Consider the following 17,284-nt stretch of genomic DNA (forward strand, 5'->3'; position numbering starts at 1 on the left):
GCAGGAACCTCGCCTTTGCGAGAGTAGTGGGGGGCGCGGTGCTCGCGGTTCTCCCGCCCCCGTGCCCGGCGGCCCCGCTCTCCCCGGCTCAGCCGAGCCGCCCCCCACCCCGCGGCCAGCCAGGTGCGCCGGGCTACGACCGCCGCCGGGGCAGAGCGGGCGGGCGGGCACGCACCGGGAATGCTGCCCAGAGCCCGGCCGGCCCCGCCCGTACGCAGGGTACGGAGTTCGGGACGAAGGGGAGCGACCCGCACCAGCCCCGCGCCCACCGCGAGTGAGCGCCCGGCTCCGCCCGCCAGGGCGCGCCCACCGCGCGTCAGCGCGGACGCAGCCAATGGGCACTCGGGGCTGCCCCTGGGGGCGGGGCCGCGGGGGGCGGGGCGGGGCAGCGGCCAATGGGCTGCGGGGATGTTCCCGGAGGCGCAGCCGCCGCGGCCCCTCCCCCGCCGGCCGCTCCGGCTCGGGGCTCGCCGGGCGGGAGAGTTTCGCTCCCGGGTGGGAGATGCCGCGCGGGCTCCGTGTCCTCGCAGGTAACGCCGCGCGGGGGAGCGGGGGTCTCGCCGGTTCCCGTCCGCTGGCGGGACCGGCCCAGGGGGGTGAGGGCCGGACGGGACGGGACGGGCCACCTCCTCCGGCGGAGCCGTCGCCGCCAGGACAAAAGGGGAGCGGCGAGCGGGGCAGGGCCACCGCCAAACTCCCGGCGGGGCTCGCCTGCCCGCCAGCCTCGACCCTTACCTCGAAACTGCTGCTGCCCTCCCCGGGCGAGCTCTTTCCCCGGGACCGCCCGCCGGGTGCCCGGGACGCCCCCAAGTTTGCGGGGCTCTGGGCACGGCCAGCGCCACCCTGGGTGCGAGCCGCCCCCGGCGCCGGCGCTGTTGGGCGGGAGGCGCTGTGCCCGCCCCGCCGCGGGGGTGCTGCGGTGTGCGGCGAGTGCCCTCCGGGTCGGCTCGGGCTCGCCTTTCCCTGGAGAGGGCGGGGGGAGGCGCCCTCCCGGTGCCCGACCGCCGGGCAGCGGCGTGTGCGCGCTCCGGGGAGGTGGCGGTCCCTCGAGGGTGCCCGCACCGCGCTGCCCGGGGAAGGGAGGGAACCCCCACGGACCGGCCTCCTGGACGGCGGGGAAGGGGGCTGGCAGTGGCTGTGCGCCGGATAAATAGAGCAAGCGTAATGGGAGAAACTTTCAGGGCGAAATAAATTTGGAGTAGGTTAAATATTTTAATTGCGTGGTGCGTGTTGATGGTGCATCCGTGCTGTTGGGAACAGCGCCGTGCACTTCTCTCAGTTAACAGCCACGCTTTCTCTCTTTGTTTCCGTCAAAGTATGAGCATAAGGGTGAATTACTCCGAGAAAGGGTTTTGCTCTTAAAGCAGCTGCTTTGCTCAGCCAGGGAGCTCCAGCCTTTCAGGCTGCACAGCTCCAGGTTCCTGACTTCACCTGAATTTGGGAGCCGCGCCGTATGGACTCCAAAGCGAGGAGGGGCACCGGTGTGGCAGGGGGTACTGCCTGTCCCTGGGCACGTGTGTGTGCAGGAATGGGGAATATGCGGGGACCCGAATGAGGTACTGCAAAAAGCAAAGCAATTGCTGCAGTCAGCTCTGCTCCAGATGCTTGGAGCTGTTTTCCTAGACCGTGCAAAGACATTAAATGCAATGTTTTCAGGGGTGCACTAGAGCTATTTTTCTAGATTCTATTTTTCTGTATGAGGGTCTTAAATGTTATATTTTCAGGAGTGCCACAGTTGATTTAATAAGCAAATAAATAAGAAGAAACTTAAGATAGGCTACTATATGTGTCTATCGTACTTTGGGCTTGCAAACTAAAAAATCCATATTCTGCCTGGCTTTTACTGCAGTTTTCCATTCATAGCTTCCTTTCCTTGCCGTTTATACCAGCACCTGATAATAAGACTACTCACAGTAGTGTCTGAGCCCCTGAGAAGCGGAGGCAGAGCAGAAGTGCAGACAGAAGGCTGGCTCTGGAGCATCCAGAGAGACCCATCTGAGTAAAGGTGGCTCATGGGTGTAAACCTCCAGCCTCAGTACCTCCACACTGATGTATCACTCAGTGTGCTTGGATTGCAGGGTCCTTTTCATCTGCCCCAACAACCTCATGAGTCCATACAGCAGTGGAACTTCAACTGCACTTGAGGTGTGCTGAGTGATCTCTTGAACGCTAGTCCTGTCTCAATTCTATGGGTTTTGCTGTCTCATTGCTTGAATTGTTGAGATTTAGGGCCTAGGCCATTAACTGGTACCTCCATATGTCTATCTGTGATGTTTGTATGAATTCCTTGCATGGGGGAATGTGTAAGACTAGGTCCTTTAATCTGATTAACTGAAGGGAGTTTAGCTCTTTTGGCAATTGACAATGTTTGCTTTTCAAATGTGGAAGGAAATTACAATGTTTATCATTTTCTACAGAGCTTTATAAATGTTTCACAGTCCCTCTGTTGCATCTGTTTGTATTGCTTGAAAAGAACAGTAAGAAACAGAAAAGCAGTGATTTGCTCTACATTTTAAAATTTGTCTGTGCCAAAGTTTTACCTTAGCATCTAAGAATTTCTTGTATTTATCTCTGTGCTCCAACCATGATAAATTCTGCCTTTAGTTCCTCATTTGAAGTACAAAATTATGTTTAGGTGTGTTCCAGTAACTATGAGAGGTGCTGAGAAAAAAAATGTAAGGTTATATGAAACTTAATCTCCTCTCCCAAGCCAGCTTTCTTTTGGAGTTCTTTTTTTGTGAATTAGAGCTGTAACCATGCACTTGTATGTGTTTCTTCCAGATTTTCAACCAACATAATGCTGAAGCTCCCAACTTGGAACCAGCATTTCACAGAATGGCACAAATGGAACCCAACCTGGACCATGATGTATCATGGTTCCTCCTCCCATCATACTGGGCTAAAATGGTTGTGGCATTAATTTCCTTCCTCTGTTTTGCTAACAGCTATGATGGAGATTTTGTCTTTGATGATTCTGAAGCCATCATCAATAATAAGGTTTGTCTCTCTTCTTTTCCTCACAACCTTTGGCATAAATGGTCATATGAAAAGAAATAATGCAACAGTTGATCTAAACAGGCCCAAAAGTTTCAGCCTAGTAAAGAGCTTCCTTTGGGTATTACTTTTTTTTTTATTAAACTTCATTTTTCCATTTTGTTTTATTGGGTGTTTTTTCAAGTTAAACTGATTTAAGGGTACCTGTACATCAAGACTGCCAGTAGGTCTAATTTTATGCTCATTCCTGTGTCAGAGAGAGTGTACAGTAAACTTTTCTGATACCCATGGATCTTAATAGGAGATTTTGTTCATTATCTTCACAGAACTTCTCTGGTCACAGAATCAGACCAGTGAATAAACTTAGTCTGGTTGCAGGTACATAAGGCATCATTAAGGTATCATGTAGGGTGCAGAGGTTTTCAGGTGCAATTTATACCATAAAAATGTTACAGGAGCAAGCAAAGCTCCCTTTTCCCTCCTTCCCCCATTAAAGTTCCTGTGACAACAGTACCTTTTTGAGATAGAGGTGGAGTATTCTTGTGTTCCATTTTAAAGCTGACCATACATGCAGTGAACAGACCTTGAAATGCTTAGAAGTTAACATGTGATTCAAACAAACCTCTAACTGAGATTCTTTTGACTTTGAGCAGTGGAGTGTCTTCAATTGCTGAGACACTTCACAGGATCACATGTAGCAGTGAGTGAGCCCATGCCCATGGATGGGTATTGGTGTTACAGCTTTTATGCTGCTCTGGAAGGTACTTGTTAAGCATTTAGAAAGAAAAGCACAGGATAAAAATAATCACATTCATCTGTTGGTTCTGTCTTCCTGAAGCCATGGGGTTACAAAGAGGATAATCTGGAGACTCACACTGCTAGAATAACACAATTCACTTTTTTTTTTTCCTTGCACAAGCTATAGAGGCAACTTATCACAATGTGCCTTTTAGAATCATGCAGAATTACTGTTTCCTTAGACAGACTTGTATTATGTGTGTGTAAGTCATCATACCTTCAGTTATAAATGTATGGAGGGAAAATACATCTGTCAACGTGGAAATAAATCTCAAAGCTTTCAAGAGAATACTGTAGACAAATTAAGAACCTACAGCATTGTTGTTTGGTTTTTTTTGTTTTTTTTTTAGTAGTATTGTATTTTAGATTGCACAGCTCCTGGTAATGTTTCATTCTGCAAAATTTTATTTGGGACCTGTTTATAATATTTTCATTTCCTGAAAGAATGAACAAAAGACTGATGTTGAAACAAAGCAGGTTGTTTTGGTAATATGCAATTTCCACACTTGTAATCTCTCTCCATTTCTTTCAGTCTTTACTCTAAAAATGTTTCATTTTATCTATGCAACCCAACAATTTGCACCAGGATTCTAGCTGTTGACAATGCTGAGAAATTCAACCAACTGCTTAAATAAATTAATTCATATGTAGTCTCTGTGTTTGAAAAACTGGGAGGCTGTTTCTATTTCTCACATCAAAATCCTCTATTATTCTCTAGAAATTAAATGAGGATTTTGTGACAATATCATTTTAACACAGGGGTCATATGGATATATGGAAATTCAAAATCCACAAGAAAAATGCAGAGACAATGACATTACCAGTTTAAGGGGGAGGGAGATTATCTAGCAATGGCACAGTTTATTAAACAAAGCATAGCATATTTTATTCCCATTTAATAGAAAAGACAGCAGTTGAAGTAATTTTATAGATTTACTGAGCATTGCTACTGTAGTATTTTCTTGGGTACCACACAGTTCCCTCTCTGTTAATTTGCTAGCTGCCATCATCCCAATCTTTCATTTCTTTTATTGTTTTTTTAGCAGAAGATACACATTTAATTCACCCCATCCCTATTGTATCACGGAACATTCCTTTATTAGATTTTATTGGAGTTAAAGTCTGTTTTCCAGATGCTTTCTTATCATTCTAAGCAGCATTTAAACTGGTACACAGAAGTGGCTTTTGTCTTTATTTATTTACTAGCTTGGCAAGACAAACAGTTGGATTAAGCAGAGCTTCAGACACAGTATGTCATTTCCATAAGCCTTTATATAGAAAAACTGACCTTTCTTCAAATCTTGAACTCTGCTCTCTGTAAGCTGCTGCTAATCAAATATTTAGAGATTATTTGATAGCTACTTTTGGTTTTTAAAGAGAAAATCATATGTAGCTTTTAAACAGCTGTCTCTTGAAGAAAACCATTCCTATTTTAGGGTAAGTTCACTATGTAGGAAAATTGATGTAAGAAACTTTCTCACGGAACTTGGATACAAGGACAAGATACATGATTGAAGATTTTTAGGTCATATGGAAGTGTAATCTAATCACTAAGTAATTCCATGCATTCAGCTTTTCCTGCCTTCTTCCGATGGAAGACAAAAGAAGGCTGATTATAGCAGAATGGGAAATCAAGCCTTGTACATTTCCCATCTCAAGTTATTGAAGGCCATCTGTGACATGGAAGACATACTTTTCTTTTCCAGTACTAACATTTATAAAAGTATGTCTTTCATAAACCTTATGTACATATGGAGCAGTGCTGCTGGTTGAAAAAACAGTGTGAGGGCCACACCACCCTCTGGCAGCTGTCCCCTGCAGAGTACAAAGACTTCAGTAGATGTTGGTGTACATCCCTGTCCCACCCTGCCCTGGAAAAGCTGGCTCTGTCGATTTAGTGAGCTGCTGGTTGAGTGTGTTCCTGCTCTGAGAGTCAAATTGTGACCTTTAGGGTTTGTGCATACCGATGAGGAATGGAACAGGAATTTAGATGCCTAAGGCTAAAATTGCAGTTCTGTGAGAAGGAAGAAATTTCTAGCTATTACTTGGCAGTAGAAACATCTGTGAGACCATGAAGAAATTTTTCACCTTGGTAATTCTTAAGCCCAAGTAGGATCCCCTGTGAGTCTTGATTTCTTAAGAATTTCCCTGAGAGTGCCTTAATTGACAGCTGCAGTCTAGGTTCTTTCAGACTGCAGTTTTAGCCGTGCTCTCTTTTCTGTGTATTGATTAGTATCCTGTTAGAGAATACTTCTATTCATTTGACTAATACTAGCCAAATTTGATCAAATGATTGAAGGAAATCTTTTCTTGGATTTTTTTTTTAATTTATATTTTTGGATGGATGAATGTCAGAATATGTTAAGAATATTCTTGTTGAAGAAGCAAGAAAAAATTAGTTATTTTAAGTTCAGTTTAGCAGCAGCCAGTCATCAGGGTCCAGCAATTTTCCTGTAATTTGGGAGTATGTGCAAGCCAAAAATAAGGCATAGACTAAGGGTGAGATGGAAGGAACTGGAGACCACAGGAGTGCTCAAGATACTATAGAAGCAAGTGAGGTGGTAGCAGCATTGGAGAGGAACTGGAATTAATAAAACCAAGGGAATTGCAATGTGGGAATCTTGTAAGTAGATGGAGTTGTAGGAATAATAAGAGAGGGGCACCAGGGTTTGTAAGAACTTTCATGGGGCTAGCAAGCCTCTACTTACTTGTGTTTATGATGTCTTGTTCACCTCCTATGGTTCATTGGTCTCAATAATTTCAAGACAGAAGGTAGGGGTAGAGTTTTCCCCTTGTTGATTGCAGTAGTACTGACTAGTACAGTTTTGTTCCTAGGTTCTGTCTCAAGTGTCTTTAACCTGCATGTACCTTGCTGTAGCATAAATTGGTATTTAATTTAATTGCACTAGGGAAGCAGAAGAGGCCAAGCATATGTTAGTTTGAACTTCCAAGCTTGTCCTCATAGAAAACTGAGGCAGATGCTAGCAAGATCCTTATTTTTCCTCCAAAGTGTATGCTTCCCATTTAATAGCCTACATTATTTGGATTTTTCATTATCAGCATGGTTTTGAGATAAAAGGGAAGAACAAGCAAACAAGACTTTTTCTTTGTAGTGGTTTTTTTATAAGCCGCTTTTGCACCCCAAATTAAAATAATTCATTACCTTTCTGTCTTTTAATCTTTAGGAGCAGTATATAGAGATGTTGATTATTGATTTCATGTATTAAGTGTTAAAACAACCTCAACTATTTGAATAGTCCTGTGCAAAGCAAGGCTTCAAAAAGAACTAATTGTTGTTTCCTACCTTTAGTCTCCTTGATTTCATGCTTTTGTCAGTAGTTATGCTACTGCACTGGTAAAAAAATGCTATTTTGCAGCAGTTTGTAGTTGGCCTTTTTTGCAAGATAATCTACACCTAAAATCAAAGGCTTTTTACAAAATTATGAGGTAAGGAGGTTTATGTGTTTCACATCTCAGCTATTGACCAGATAATAAACTGATATGAATATAGCTCTAAATTTCATGTAGTTATGCCTACTTACAGAATCCAGGATCGTGACCTTTACAATGACAGGCATTCAAGATTTGACCTTCATTGCAAACTTAGGTACTGTGGGTCAGATGTCAGTAGTGAGCCAACAAAACTCCTGCTATGTCCATCTTAGTGTGAGCTTGTATTAGTTAGAATTTGTTTGTAGTCTAGCTGCTTTGAACAAAGGAAAAATTTTAAGGATCTGATAATTTGTTTTCTTTTAGGACCTCAGGGCAGAAACCCCACTTGGTGACCTGTGGTATCATGACTTTTGGGGTAGCAAACTCAGCAGCAATACCAGTCATAAGTCATATCGACCGCTAACTGTCCTAACTTTCAGGTGAGACTTGTATTTTTGCTTGAGGTCTGAATATTTTTTAACCTGTATTGGCTCAATTGAATTTAGGGGGGAGGCACAAAAAAGGCAAGAACAAAGTAGCTGGAGGGTAGTTGGATACCTTTCCAGAATATGATTTTTGAGTTCACTACCTTAATCTCAAATGGTGTTTTAATTTTCCAATGTTTCTTTCCCAAAATATTCATTATTTTGACATTCTGTATAGCTAGTTTTCAGAGATTTTGTCTTAAGGGTCTTCTATACCTGCTACTAGGGGTGGTGTGGTTTAGTATGTCACATCATCAAGGAACTAGGAGGTGTAATGTTCCCTTCACTTAGCCATGCTGTCACTTACATTGCTATTGTAGTTATTGTTCTCTGCTTTCCTGCTGATCTGTCAAATTGTTTATTTTATAAATAGCATCATGGTACTGTGGCCTTTTTCCATCAGCACACTCTATAGTCTTCCCACCTCTTCACTCCAATATTCTAACTCAAGTGTCTGAGAATCTAGTGAAATGTCTGCCTATATATAATTTGCTAGTTTTGTCAAATAACTAAAGGTTTAAGAGGATTACTTTTGTAGATGCTTAGCTCATGTTTTTTGCACAAAGATTTGAGCAAACAGTAGACCATGTAGAAATCTGGCACAATAATGCAGAGAATATTTGAGGACTCAGTCTTAATTTCTTTATTTTCCCCTTGTGACTCAATGGTGTCAGTGGGGACTTAGTGCTTGTTCTGCCCATTTCAAGCCATAGACTAAGTGCAGTAGAAGTGTTCCCACTCTTAGTCCTCATATTCAAGCAAAAATTTTGACCCTTTAGGGTAGTGTCAGTGTTTTAAGTACCTAGCACTGTGGGTTTCACTGTCTATTGGGTTTTCTTCACATTTTCATCAAGAAAAATAAACAGCTGAATAGAACGTGTCAGAGTCCTAAACCTGTTAAAGTTTTCACTGCATTACACAGAACATGCTTTCTTTTTTTTTTTTTTTTTTCTTTTCTCTGTGGTATATTCCGTCTCTAGTAACATTCTGGTTTGTTTAAAGAGTGAACTGGGGTGCAATCATTACTATATCTGAAAATATAGATGAGCCTGTGGAGATGGTCCATAAAATGCTATTTTCAAAGAAAGAAATGGGTTTCCTTAATTTCCCTAAGCTCCAACCTTTATGTGTATCATATTTATAATAGGTTAAGTTTTTAAATAGGCTTCATTTATGCCAGATGCACATTGACCAAAATAACTGTAAAATCCCCTATTCTAAGTAAGTTTCAGTGTATCTTACCTACTGATAAAAGCATATGGATACTAGCACAATGTTTCCCCTTTTTGTTCTGAGCCTCCATTTTACTGCAGAGTTCTTGTCTTGAATAGGGATTTAGCCAGTATTTGCACTTACACTTCCTTCTGATTCTAATACTTGTATGATACATCTCTCTAACCAGTCTCACAAATCAGTTACCAAGATATGCTGACTATTTTCTGGGTGGATACTGATTGTACCCACATGCTAGGACCTCTTTCTGAGAGTATGTCAGTGGAAATCATAGTCCCAGGGGATATTAGTTTCCTCACTGTGTGGATTTAATAAACAAAAACTCATCAAGTTGGCTGCTCTTAAGCCCAGGGGTATCCCTCCGTGGGCTGGGTTATTTATCCCTAGGATACTCCTGTGTTGCAACACTGAAGTTACGTTGTTGACCAAAAGCCAGTTCGAAGTAACTGTAAGATTAAAATACTGGTACTAAGCTATGTGTTTGGAGAGGCTAGATACTGTATCCATGTGGTATTCCCTATGAATAGGTGGCCTGAAGACTGGGATATTGTTTCTATCTGGTTGGGAAGGTTAAATGGTAACTCCACCTGTACTGAGATGTCCACTTTATTTTTGTGTGCAACCGTGTTTGCTATGGGGCTGTTTAATTTTTCTATTTGTATTTTTCTAACCATTGTTGTAATTCCTACCCTTAATATTTTTGTTTCTATATAGAATTAATTACCTTTTTGCTGGAGGCTTCTACCCAGTTGGTTTCCATGTCATCAACATAATACTGCATTGTACTATCTCAGTGTTGATGGTTGATGTATTCTCCATATTATTGGGTGGATTGCAATTCAGCAATAAAGGAAGACGGCTAAACCTGGCTCCCAAGTCCTCTCTTCTTGCTGCTTTGCTCTTTGCTGTACATCCAGTGCACACCGAGTGTGTAAGTATTGAATCATTATCTCCAGAGATTTTTATTTTAGAAGCTCTTGACCATCTTGACTAATTAATTCTGGCGTAGCCTTATACTCTGCAGATTGCTTTTATATATTCTTAACACTTCTCTTGGCACATGTCTTAATAGAACAATCAAATATTATGGTTAGTACATCCAAGGCTTGTAATTCCATCGAGTTAGACCTTATTAAGGAACACAAATCATTCAAGTACAATAACTCAAGGAGGGGAGCTCTATGCTACAGAATTTCCCTACCTCCTGGATTTCTTTAATTGCTGTTCATTTCCATTTGCATTGGTAAAAAAAGCAAAAAGCTTTAAAATCAGAGATGGGGCACTCTATGAACTTTGTATGTGACTAGTAGAATATTGCATTCAGTTTTGCATCCATGCTGCAAGGACAACACTGGAAAAATTGGAGAGTGCTCAGAAGAGCCATGAAAGTGATTAAAGGGCTGGAAATCATCCTGTTTCATAAGAGATCAAACTGGGTTTATATTTTTAATATGAAGGAGAAGATTAAAGAGGTTTTTTTGATCGCAGTCTGTAATTATGTACATGGGGAACACAAATTTGACAGTAATTTTAATAGTGCAGGCAAAAGCAAAGATGTAAAGATGCAGAATAGAAGCATGGCACATGTATAGCAATCAGTTAAAGCATCTGATCAAAACACAAAATCCTTGTGTGGGAATTCTGTGACGGGAAGATGTTGTTCTTAAAAAGCTCTTTTGTGCTTGTAGCTAAGAAAATCTTACGGCCTTATGCTAGTGGGCTTGCTGAATGTTGTCACTGATCTCTTGACCTTGTGATAATGATAAATCAAATATAAAATTGTCACAGTAGGGGAAATATTTTGGGGGTTTTGATAGAATTTGGAAGGTCTGAAATACAGAAAAAGTACTAAAAGTACGGAAAAAAAAGTAAAGAAATATTTTGATTTTGTCCTAGCAATGAACAGTGAATCCTACAGTGCACGTTCTACATATGTGAATATGATTTTTCTCTTATTCACAATATGCCATGGTTTTGGCTTCTCACATTTGCTCTGCACATGACTGGTGGGGAAAAAGTTATTGAAAGCTGTGCACTCAGCTGTCTGGAGACCTTGCATGTATTGAAGACCTAGAGATGGTGCAAAGTTATGCATTAGTTATCTGCCACCTTTTCTGGCAGTGTGGCTAAAACATCTTGACAATCATTCTCTGGTGTTCACTCATCTGCACAATAACTTCTTTGTGAGAGTGCACTGTGTCAGAAGGGCCCCTCATATTTGTTTTCCAAAACCAGTTTTAGATGTCAGAGTAAAGTAAAACAAGTCTTCAGCGCTTTTGATGTTCTGACATGTAAAGAGAAATCTCACTTGAGTCTTAACTTTGTAGTAGACCTACTATTGACCCCTTTATCAATATCCATAAATTTATTCTGCATTCCATTTGACTCTAAAAATGTATTTAAATCAGCATGAGAATATTAATAAGCCCTTTGTCGTGTCAAATAAATTACAAGTGATGTGGTCTCCTTGCATATTTGAAGACTTGCAAATGTTTCAGGCAAACAGTGGAAGAAGAGGGAGAAAAAGTAGCACAGTTATATATCAGGCCTCTTCTAAAATTCAGGAATGAACAAAAGCCTCTAATCATTTACATGGTGAATAATAAATCTTGCTCCAATGGAGAAGTCATTTGTACTGCTACAGTTCTAGGATGAGTGTGTGTGTCTGGCAGCGTCTCTTAAAAAGCATTCCTTATGATTTTAAACCTGTGAGTTTCAAGTATCCGACATCCTGGCTTTGAAATGAGATGACATATTTTGACATAAAATTGTGAAGAATCCGTCTGTTTGCTGCTTTGGGTTTTTGGTTTATACAGCGAAACAAACTGTCATGTAAAACAGATACTGAAAGGTGTAATGCTTTCAGTACCTATGTAAGGGAAACACTATAATTTTTCTACCTACAAGTAAATACTCTTGTGCTATAGTTCTCTGCTCTAGAAAAGGCCTATTCTTTGTAACACTTCAGTGATGAAATGCTAAATGAATCATGGACATAGGAATAGATCTGATACTAATTTAAAATTGGTTTGTTTGCTTTCTTTCCAGAATGTATATGCCTTATCTTGCATTTTAGGTAACATTTTGCTTTTGGAGTAATCTGAGGCCATGTGCATTATTAGCCCCTTAATCTCTTTGCTGTAACAAGTGGACATTTATTTTCAAAATTGTGTCAGCTCACCTTAACTTTTATCTCATTAGGAAGAGCGGCTCCTGAAGCAGAATGACACTTCATTATTTTCACCTTTCAAAGCACTCCACAGCTATTGAGTTAATTCTCATAATTCCTTTGTATGATAGAAGAAGGAGCAGCAGAGAAGTTAGCTGCACAGCTGTAGATAAATCAAGAAGTTCTTCTGTACTGAATTTAGGAGTCCAACAGTTTCTACTTTCACAGTGCTTAAGGAAAGCTGAGGGTAAAAGTGGGAGAGAGTCTCTGCTGTGGAATCAGTCATACTCTCATGCCTCTACACTTCTCTTTCTCTGATGTTATTTGGAAATAGTTGCTCCATCATGTTTCCCTGACATAAAAAATGCCCATTTCCTTTTTACTTTCCTCTTTCTGTTCCACACACAAAATGGGACAACTGGTATAATATAGGAGAACTGAAGTTTCTACTTTTGTCCCTGAAATATGATCACAAAAAATGAATTTAAAAAGAAAACCTGTAGCCATTCTGCCCTGCTTCTGTACATCTCCTGAAAACATGAAACTCAGCACTCCAGGAAGCAGAGCTAGACTGAAAAATAAGGGGTATTTCCATGATCCTTGCTCTGGCTGTACGTTCTAGTGAAGTTCCAACATCAGGGCTTATACAATCCCCTACCAGCTCCATGTCATGATTTTCACAAAGAAATTTGTGGTGTTATCCTGACACTTGTGTAATTGAGAACTGAAGATCCAAAAGTGTCTTGCTCTGTCTCAGCAAGTTATTCTAAATACAGTTTAGGGGCTTGAACCAAAGCTTAGAGATTGCCCTGAGATTGCACTTGATTTAAATAGGTTGGCACAGATCTCAAGTACAGAGGTCCCAGGATGTGCTTCTCATTTTCTTTTGCATTAGTACAGCTTCTGTTTCAAGATGCAGTTGGAGGTAGCTCTAATGCAGTCAGTTAATAAAACACAAAAGACTGCCAGAGGGGGAATCTTTTTTATTTTTTTTCCCCTCAATCTGCAAGCTGGAAGGTACTTGTCCATTCTGAGTGTTCAGATTGCAATTTGAAGCCTGGCTTGTCTTCTGAAAGTGAACAGTTTTGATTTGTGTTTTAGCAGAGCTGCCAATTTAATTGTGGTTCAGGATGTTTGGCTTCCAAGCCATGTAATGGCTTCAATTGAAAGAGAGTAGATTTAGATCAGGTATTAGGAGGAAATTCTTCAGTGTGAGGGTGGTGAGGCACTGGCACAGGTTGCCCGGAAAAGTTGTAGATGCCCCATCCCTGGAAGTGTTCACGGCCAGGTTGGATGGAGCTCTGAGAAACCTGGTCTAGTGAAAGGCAGAGGGGTTCGAAGGAGATGACATTTAAAGTTGCTTCCAACCCAAACTGGTTTATATTTTGATGTTTTCTAAGTGTTCTGTTGAAATGCAGTTAGATCCAAAAAACAGATGGAATTGTGTAGAGTCTAAATTTCATGCAGTGAAATCCTCCTTCATTTCTTAAAAAAAAAATTCCATAAACTAAAATTTTCATATACCAAAGCCAAACCATTTATGTAGCTGATACTAAGCAATACCCAATAAAAAATAGGATGCATCTAAAAATACTCGATATAACTAATCCACTGCACCCAGTTAAAGAAAAAAAGTGACACAGTTATATTCTATTATATATTTCACTTTGTATGTGTTCCTGTCCTACAGGTTTTCTAAGAATAAAAATCTGATCATTTGAAACTTTTTTTTTAAAGGTTGCTGGGATTGTTGGCAGAGCAGACCTACTGTGTGCCCTGTTCTTCTTGTTGTCATTCCTTGGCTACTGTAAAGCATTTAAAGAAAGTAAGCATTCTGTTTGCCCCTTTAATTTCCCACTGTGTATATTTTCAGCATTTGCACATTTCAGTGAAGTATAGCAAAATTTAAAATGTCAGATTGATTTGTTTACCCTCACAAAATATATTTTTTTAAAGAACCTGCTTTAGCAGCTATTTTATTGTTAGAAGTTCTGAAAAGGTTGCTGTCCATAATTCTTGTTAAACACTGAATTTAATATAAGCAAAGTCCACTTTATGATAAGCTTATTTGCTAAATGTTTTATTGTTTAGAAGTTTAAGGAAGTATTTTAATAAGTATTTTAGAAATAAATCAAACCTACAAATGTATATGCTTAAATATTTTACTACTCTTTATGCCATTATGTTGGGATGTCTTAAATGAGAGTCAGCTTTTCAGAACATTATTTGTATTTTTAATGAATTGCAAAGAATTATTCCTATGACTAAGCCTTCTGGATTCCTGCAATATGCAACTGCTGGCATATAATGCTGAATATAGTGTTACTCACAGTTTTTGTAAGACAGCTGTGTTTAACATGAACAATTCCTTGGTAGATGTTTTTTCAAGTGAGCTTTCAGATCTCTGGTATTGTTTGATCTGAATGCAGGTAGGCAGTTCAAATACAGTTGTGGAGAAATTATCTTGGGGGCTCTGTTAAGTAAGCACACAAGAAAGCAGGAGTTCATGACTGTGGAAAGCTTTGCAGGACATGCAGTCTGGTATCTGAATGTGCTCTACCACATGAAATGTGGGACTCATTTGGTGGAGCCACAAGGAGCTGTGTCTGTGGTTCCATGGGCATGGCCTGTAATGATTACCCAGAGCTGGCAGGGCATTTCAGAGGCACCTGAGCTGATTTTGTGATCTGGCTTAACAGATAGTTATGGCATCACAGAGACCTCAGTATGGGCTGAGGGGAGTGACTATGTCCACAGGGAGCTGTGAGATGCTGTGAACAGCTCCTGCTGGTTCAGTTGAGATTCTTTGGAACTATTGTACATATTTCTATTGCTGATATAATAATTTTATCTTGCCATTTCGGGTGTTACTTAGGATGATTCCAGTTTACTTGGGATATATTTTTCTTCCCTTTGAGTAGGATTAATTTCTTTCAACTGAACTAATGATTTCTTGATGAAAATTGGCCTTGGGTTCTTGCTTGTTTGTTTATTCTTTTCTCACCTGTTTTATTGGATATGACTGTGCTTATGATGTTTCTTCTGTTAGTGGTAGTGTAAGATAGACCAATCAAAATACTGCCTTATCTGTTTTCCAATGTCTCTGGTAGATAGGTATGGTTATATGGCAGAGATGATAATCTTCGCTTGAAGAACTCCAGAGCCAAATTCTTAGGATGACCACTGGACACAACTATATAGGACCTTCTAATTATTTTGCTGTACAAGACATCTTGGGAATGATGAAGGATGCATATTCTGGTTAAGGATATTCTTCAACTTGTGAGGGCCAGTTTTTAATAGCTTTTAGAAATCAGTGTTAATATAATAATATTCTTGGACTGAAATTTGTGTCACTGATACAGAAGAAGGAAAATGTTGCAAAGACAAGATACTAAGCAGCCCCTATTGATTTTTATTGGGCATTACATGATAATAGGGGAGCAGATGTCTTTTAAGCAATTTTGCCAAGGAAAATTACAGTCTGCCAGCATTGTCTTTCAGGTCAGTTTCCAATGTTTACTGTCACCTTCACTGCCTGCTTTTCCCTCAGCAACTTCTTGAAGAAGTTTAGACTTCCTCTGTACACAAGAATTTGTATCCAAGATACATATTTGAGTCTTTCCCCTTGATTGCTGCAAAGGCGCATTACTGACTCATCAGCCAGGAGCTTATCACTCAGGCACTCCTGACCTTTTTCTGCAGAGCTGCTGCCCAGGCCTTAATTGTTGCATGGTGTTGTGCTTGATTTTCATGAGACCCATCCTTCCAGCTTGTCATAGTCCCTCCAAACAACAGTCCTGTTCACCATTGTATCCATCTAGCTGAACACCACCAAAGACCACAAGCAGTTTTTCTTGCTGCCCTTCTTATATTTATTTTTGTTCCTTTGTGGAGGGGGGAGGTTTGTCCCACCTGCAGCTGTTTGAACCTGAATGCTTGTGTAGGAAAGGAGTGTGTCTGTGTTGGAAATGGCACCTACAAAGAGAAGGGAGGCTCTCTTTTCACAGGGAACTACACGACAAAGACAAGGGGCCGTGGGTGCAGTTGCACTGGGAAAGGTTTCATCCTGATGTAAGGAAGAATTTTTTACAGCAAGAACAGTCAATCACTGCAACAGTCTCCCCAGAGATGTGGCAGAGTCCCCATGACTGGAGGTTTTCATGCATTTGGGCAGGGTTTTAGGTGATCTTGTCTAGGCTCCCTTTCCTGCAAAGATTGGAGGTGATCTGGTGATCTCTGGAGGCCCCTTCCAAACTGAGCTGTTCCTGTGATTCTTTGTATGAAAGGTTTTAGGTAAACGAGGAAATGGCTGTTGTAGATTAGGACTCTTCAGTGAGTTTGCAAAGTAAATAAAAAGTTTTACCCTTGGTATGAATTTCCTTCTTTTGTGAACAGTTCTTCTAGGTACTCTCAAAGAATAGGCTAAATAAGGAGTAAAGAACTTTTATCTGACTTTAGCTGAGTTTGATTCTGCAGAGATTGAGGGAGTCAATCCCAAATGGAAGCTAGTCTCACTGTGAATATAAGAACATGCATTTTAAAAATACGCACATGTAATTTAAAAAGCAGACTTAGACAATGTCTCCTGAGCAGCAAAGCAAAAGTGCTTTTTCTTCCTTTAGAATGTTGTCCTTCTGATGTCAAATCCTCAAGATTCAGAATGTCTGTGATATTGCCAATGCATGTTGCTAGTTCTAGAGCAAGTTAAGAACTGTTATTACATCATTTTCTAGGTCAGGCCAAGATGATTTATCTCTGTGCAATAGTCTTTGTTTGTGAGAAAGAGAGGGAAAAAACAACCAAAAACCCCTCAGGTTTTTAGCAAAACAACCAAACATTTAGCAAAAAAAAACCCTCAGGTATCAGGTTTATGCTCCTAATCAAATAGAGATGCTTTATGGTGATCCTACACAAAAGTGGATTGTACCAACATCCTTTTTCCTTTTGTCCTGCTGGGCTTTTTGTGTATTAAAGGCAAGCATGGCCCTAAACTGTAGGTCAGCTGCACATGTCTGTTCCTGGATTTGGCTGTCACATTTATATAGAGCTTAGCTCACCAAATTTTTACAAAGAGTGGGAGAAGAACTATCAAAGGTTGATTTCTTTTTTGTTGTTTAATTGTTACGAATAGACACATTGTAGTGTGACTCTTTTGGGGCACTTAAAAGAG

The 17,284-nt window shown here is 40.8% G+C and overlaps 1 protein-coding gene across 3 annotated transcripts in view; it reads left to right on the forward strand.

Annotated features, from left to right (window-relative positions):
• Positions 1-408: 408 nt before the first annotated feature.
• The window catches only part of TMTC4 (transmembrane O-mannosyltransferase targeting cadherins 4), a 55,948-nt gene continuing 39,072 nt past the window's right edge, over positions 409-17,284 (forward strand). The window contains exons 1-6 of one of the 3 annotated variants that reach the window (XM_071430900.1): positions 431-530; positions 2,079-2,145; positions 2,782-2,997; positions 7,549-7,664; positions 9,657-9,873; positions 13,849-13,936. In XM_071430900.1, the coding sequence (XP_071287001.1) occupies positions 2,107-2,145; positions 2,782-2,997; positions 7,549-7,664; positions 9,657-9,873; positions 13,849-13,936 (676 nt within the window). In that variant the 5' untranslated portion in view covers positions 431-530; positions 2,079-2,106. Of the gene's footprint in view, positions 531-2,078; positions 2,146-2,781; positions 2,998-7,548; positions 7,665-9,656; positions 9,874-13,848; positions 13,937-17,284 lie in introns of all 3 variants that reach the window. The other 2 variants (XM_071430897.1, XM_071430898.1) reach the window with 2 other exon arrangements.

Source organism: Agelaius tricolor, unplaced genomic scaffold, assembly GCF_023055355.1.
Source record: "Agelaius tricolor isolate 1412-34295 unplaced genomic scaffold, bAgeTri1.0.p SCAF_7, whole genome shotgun sequence".
Taxonomy (NCBI): Eukaryota; Metazoa; Chordata; class Aves; order Passeriformes; family Icteridae; genus Agelaius; species Agelaius tricolor.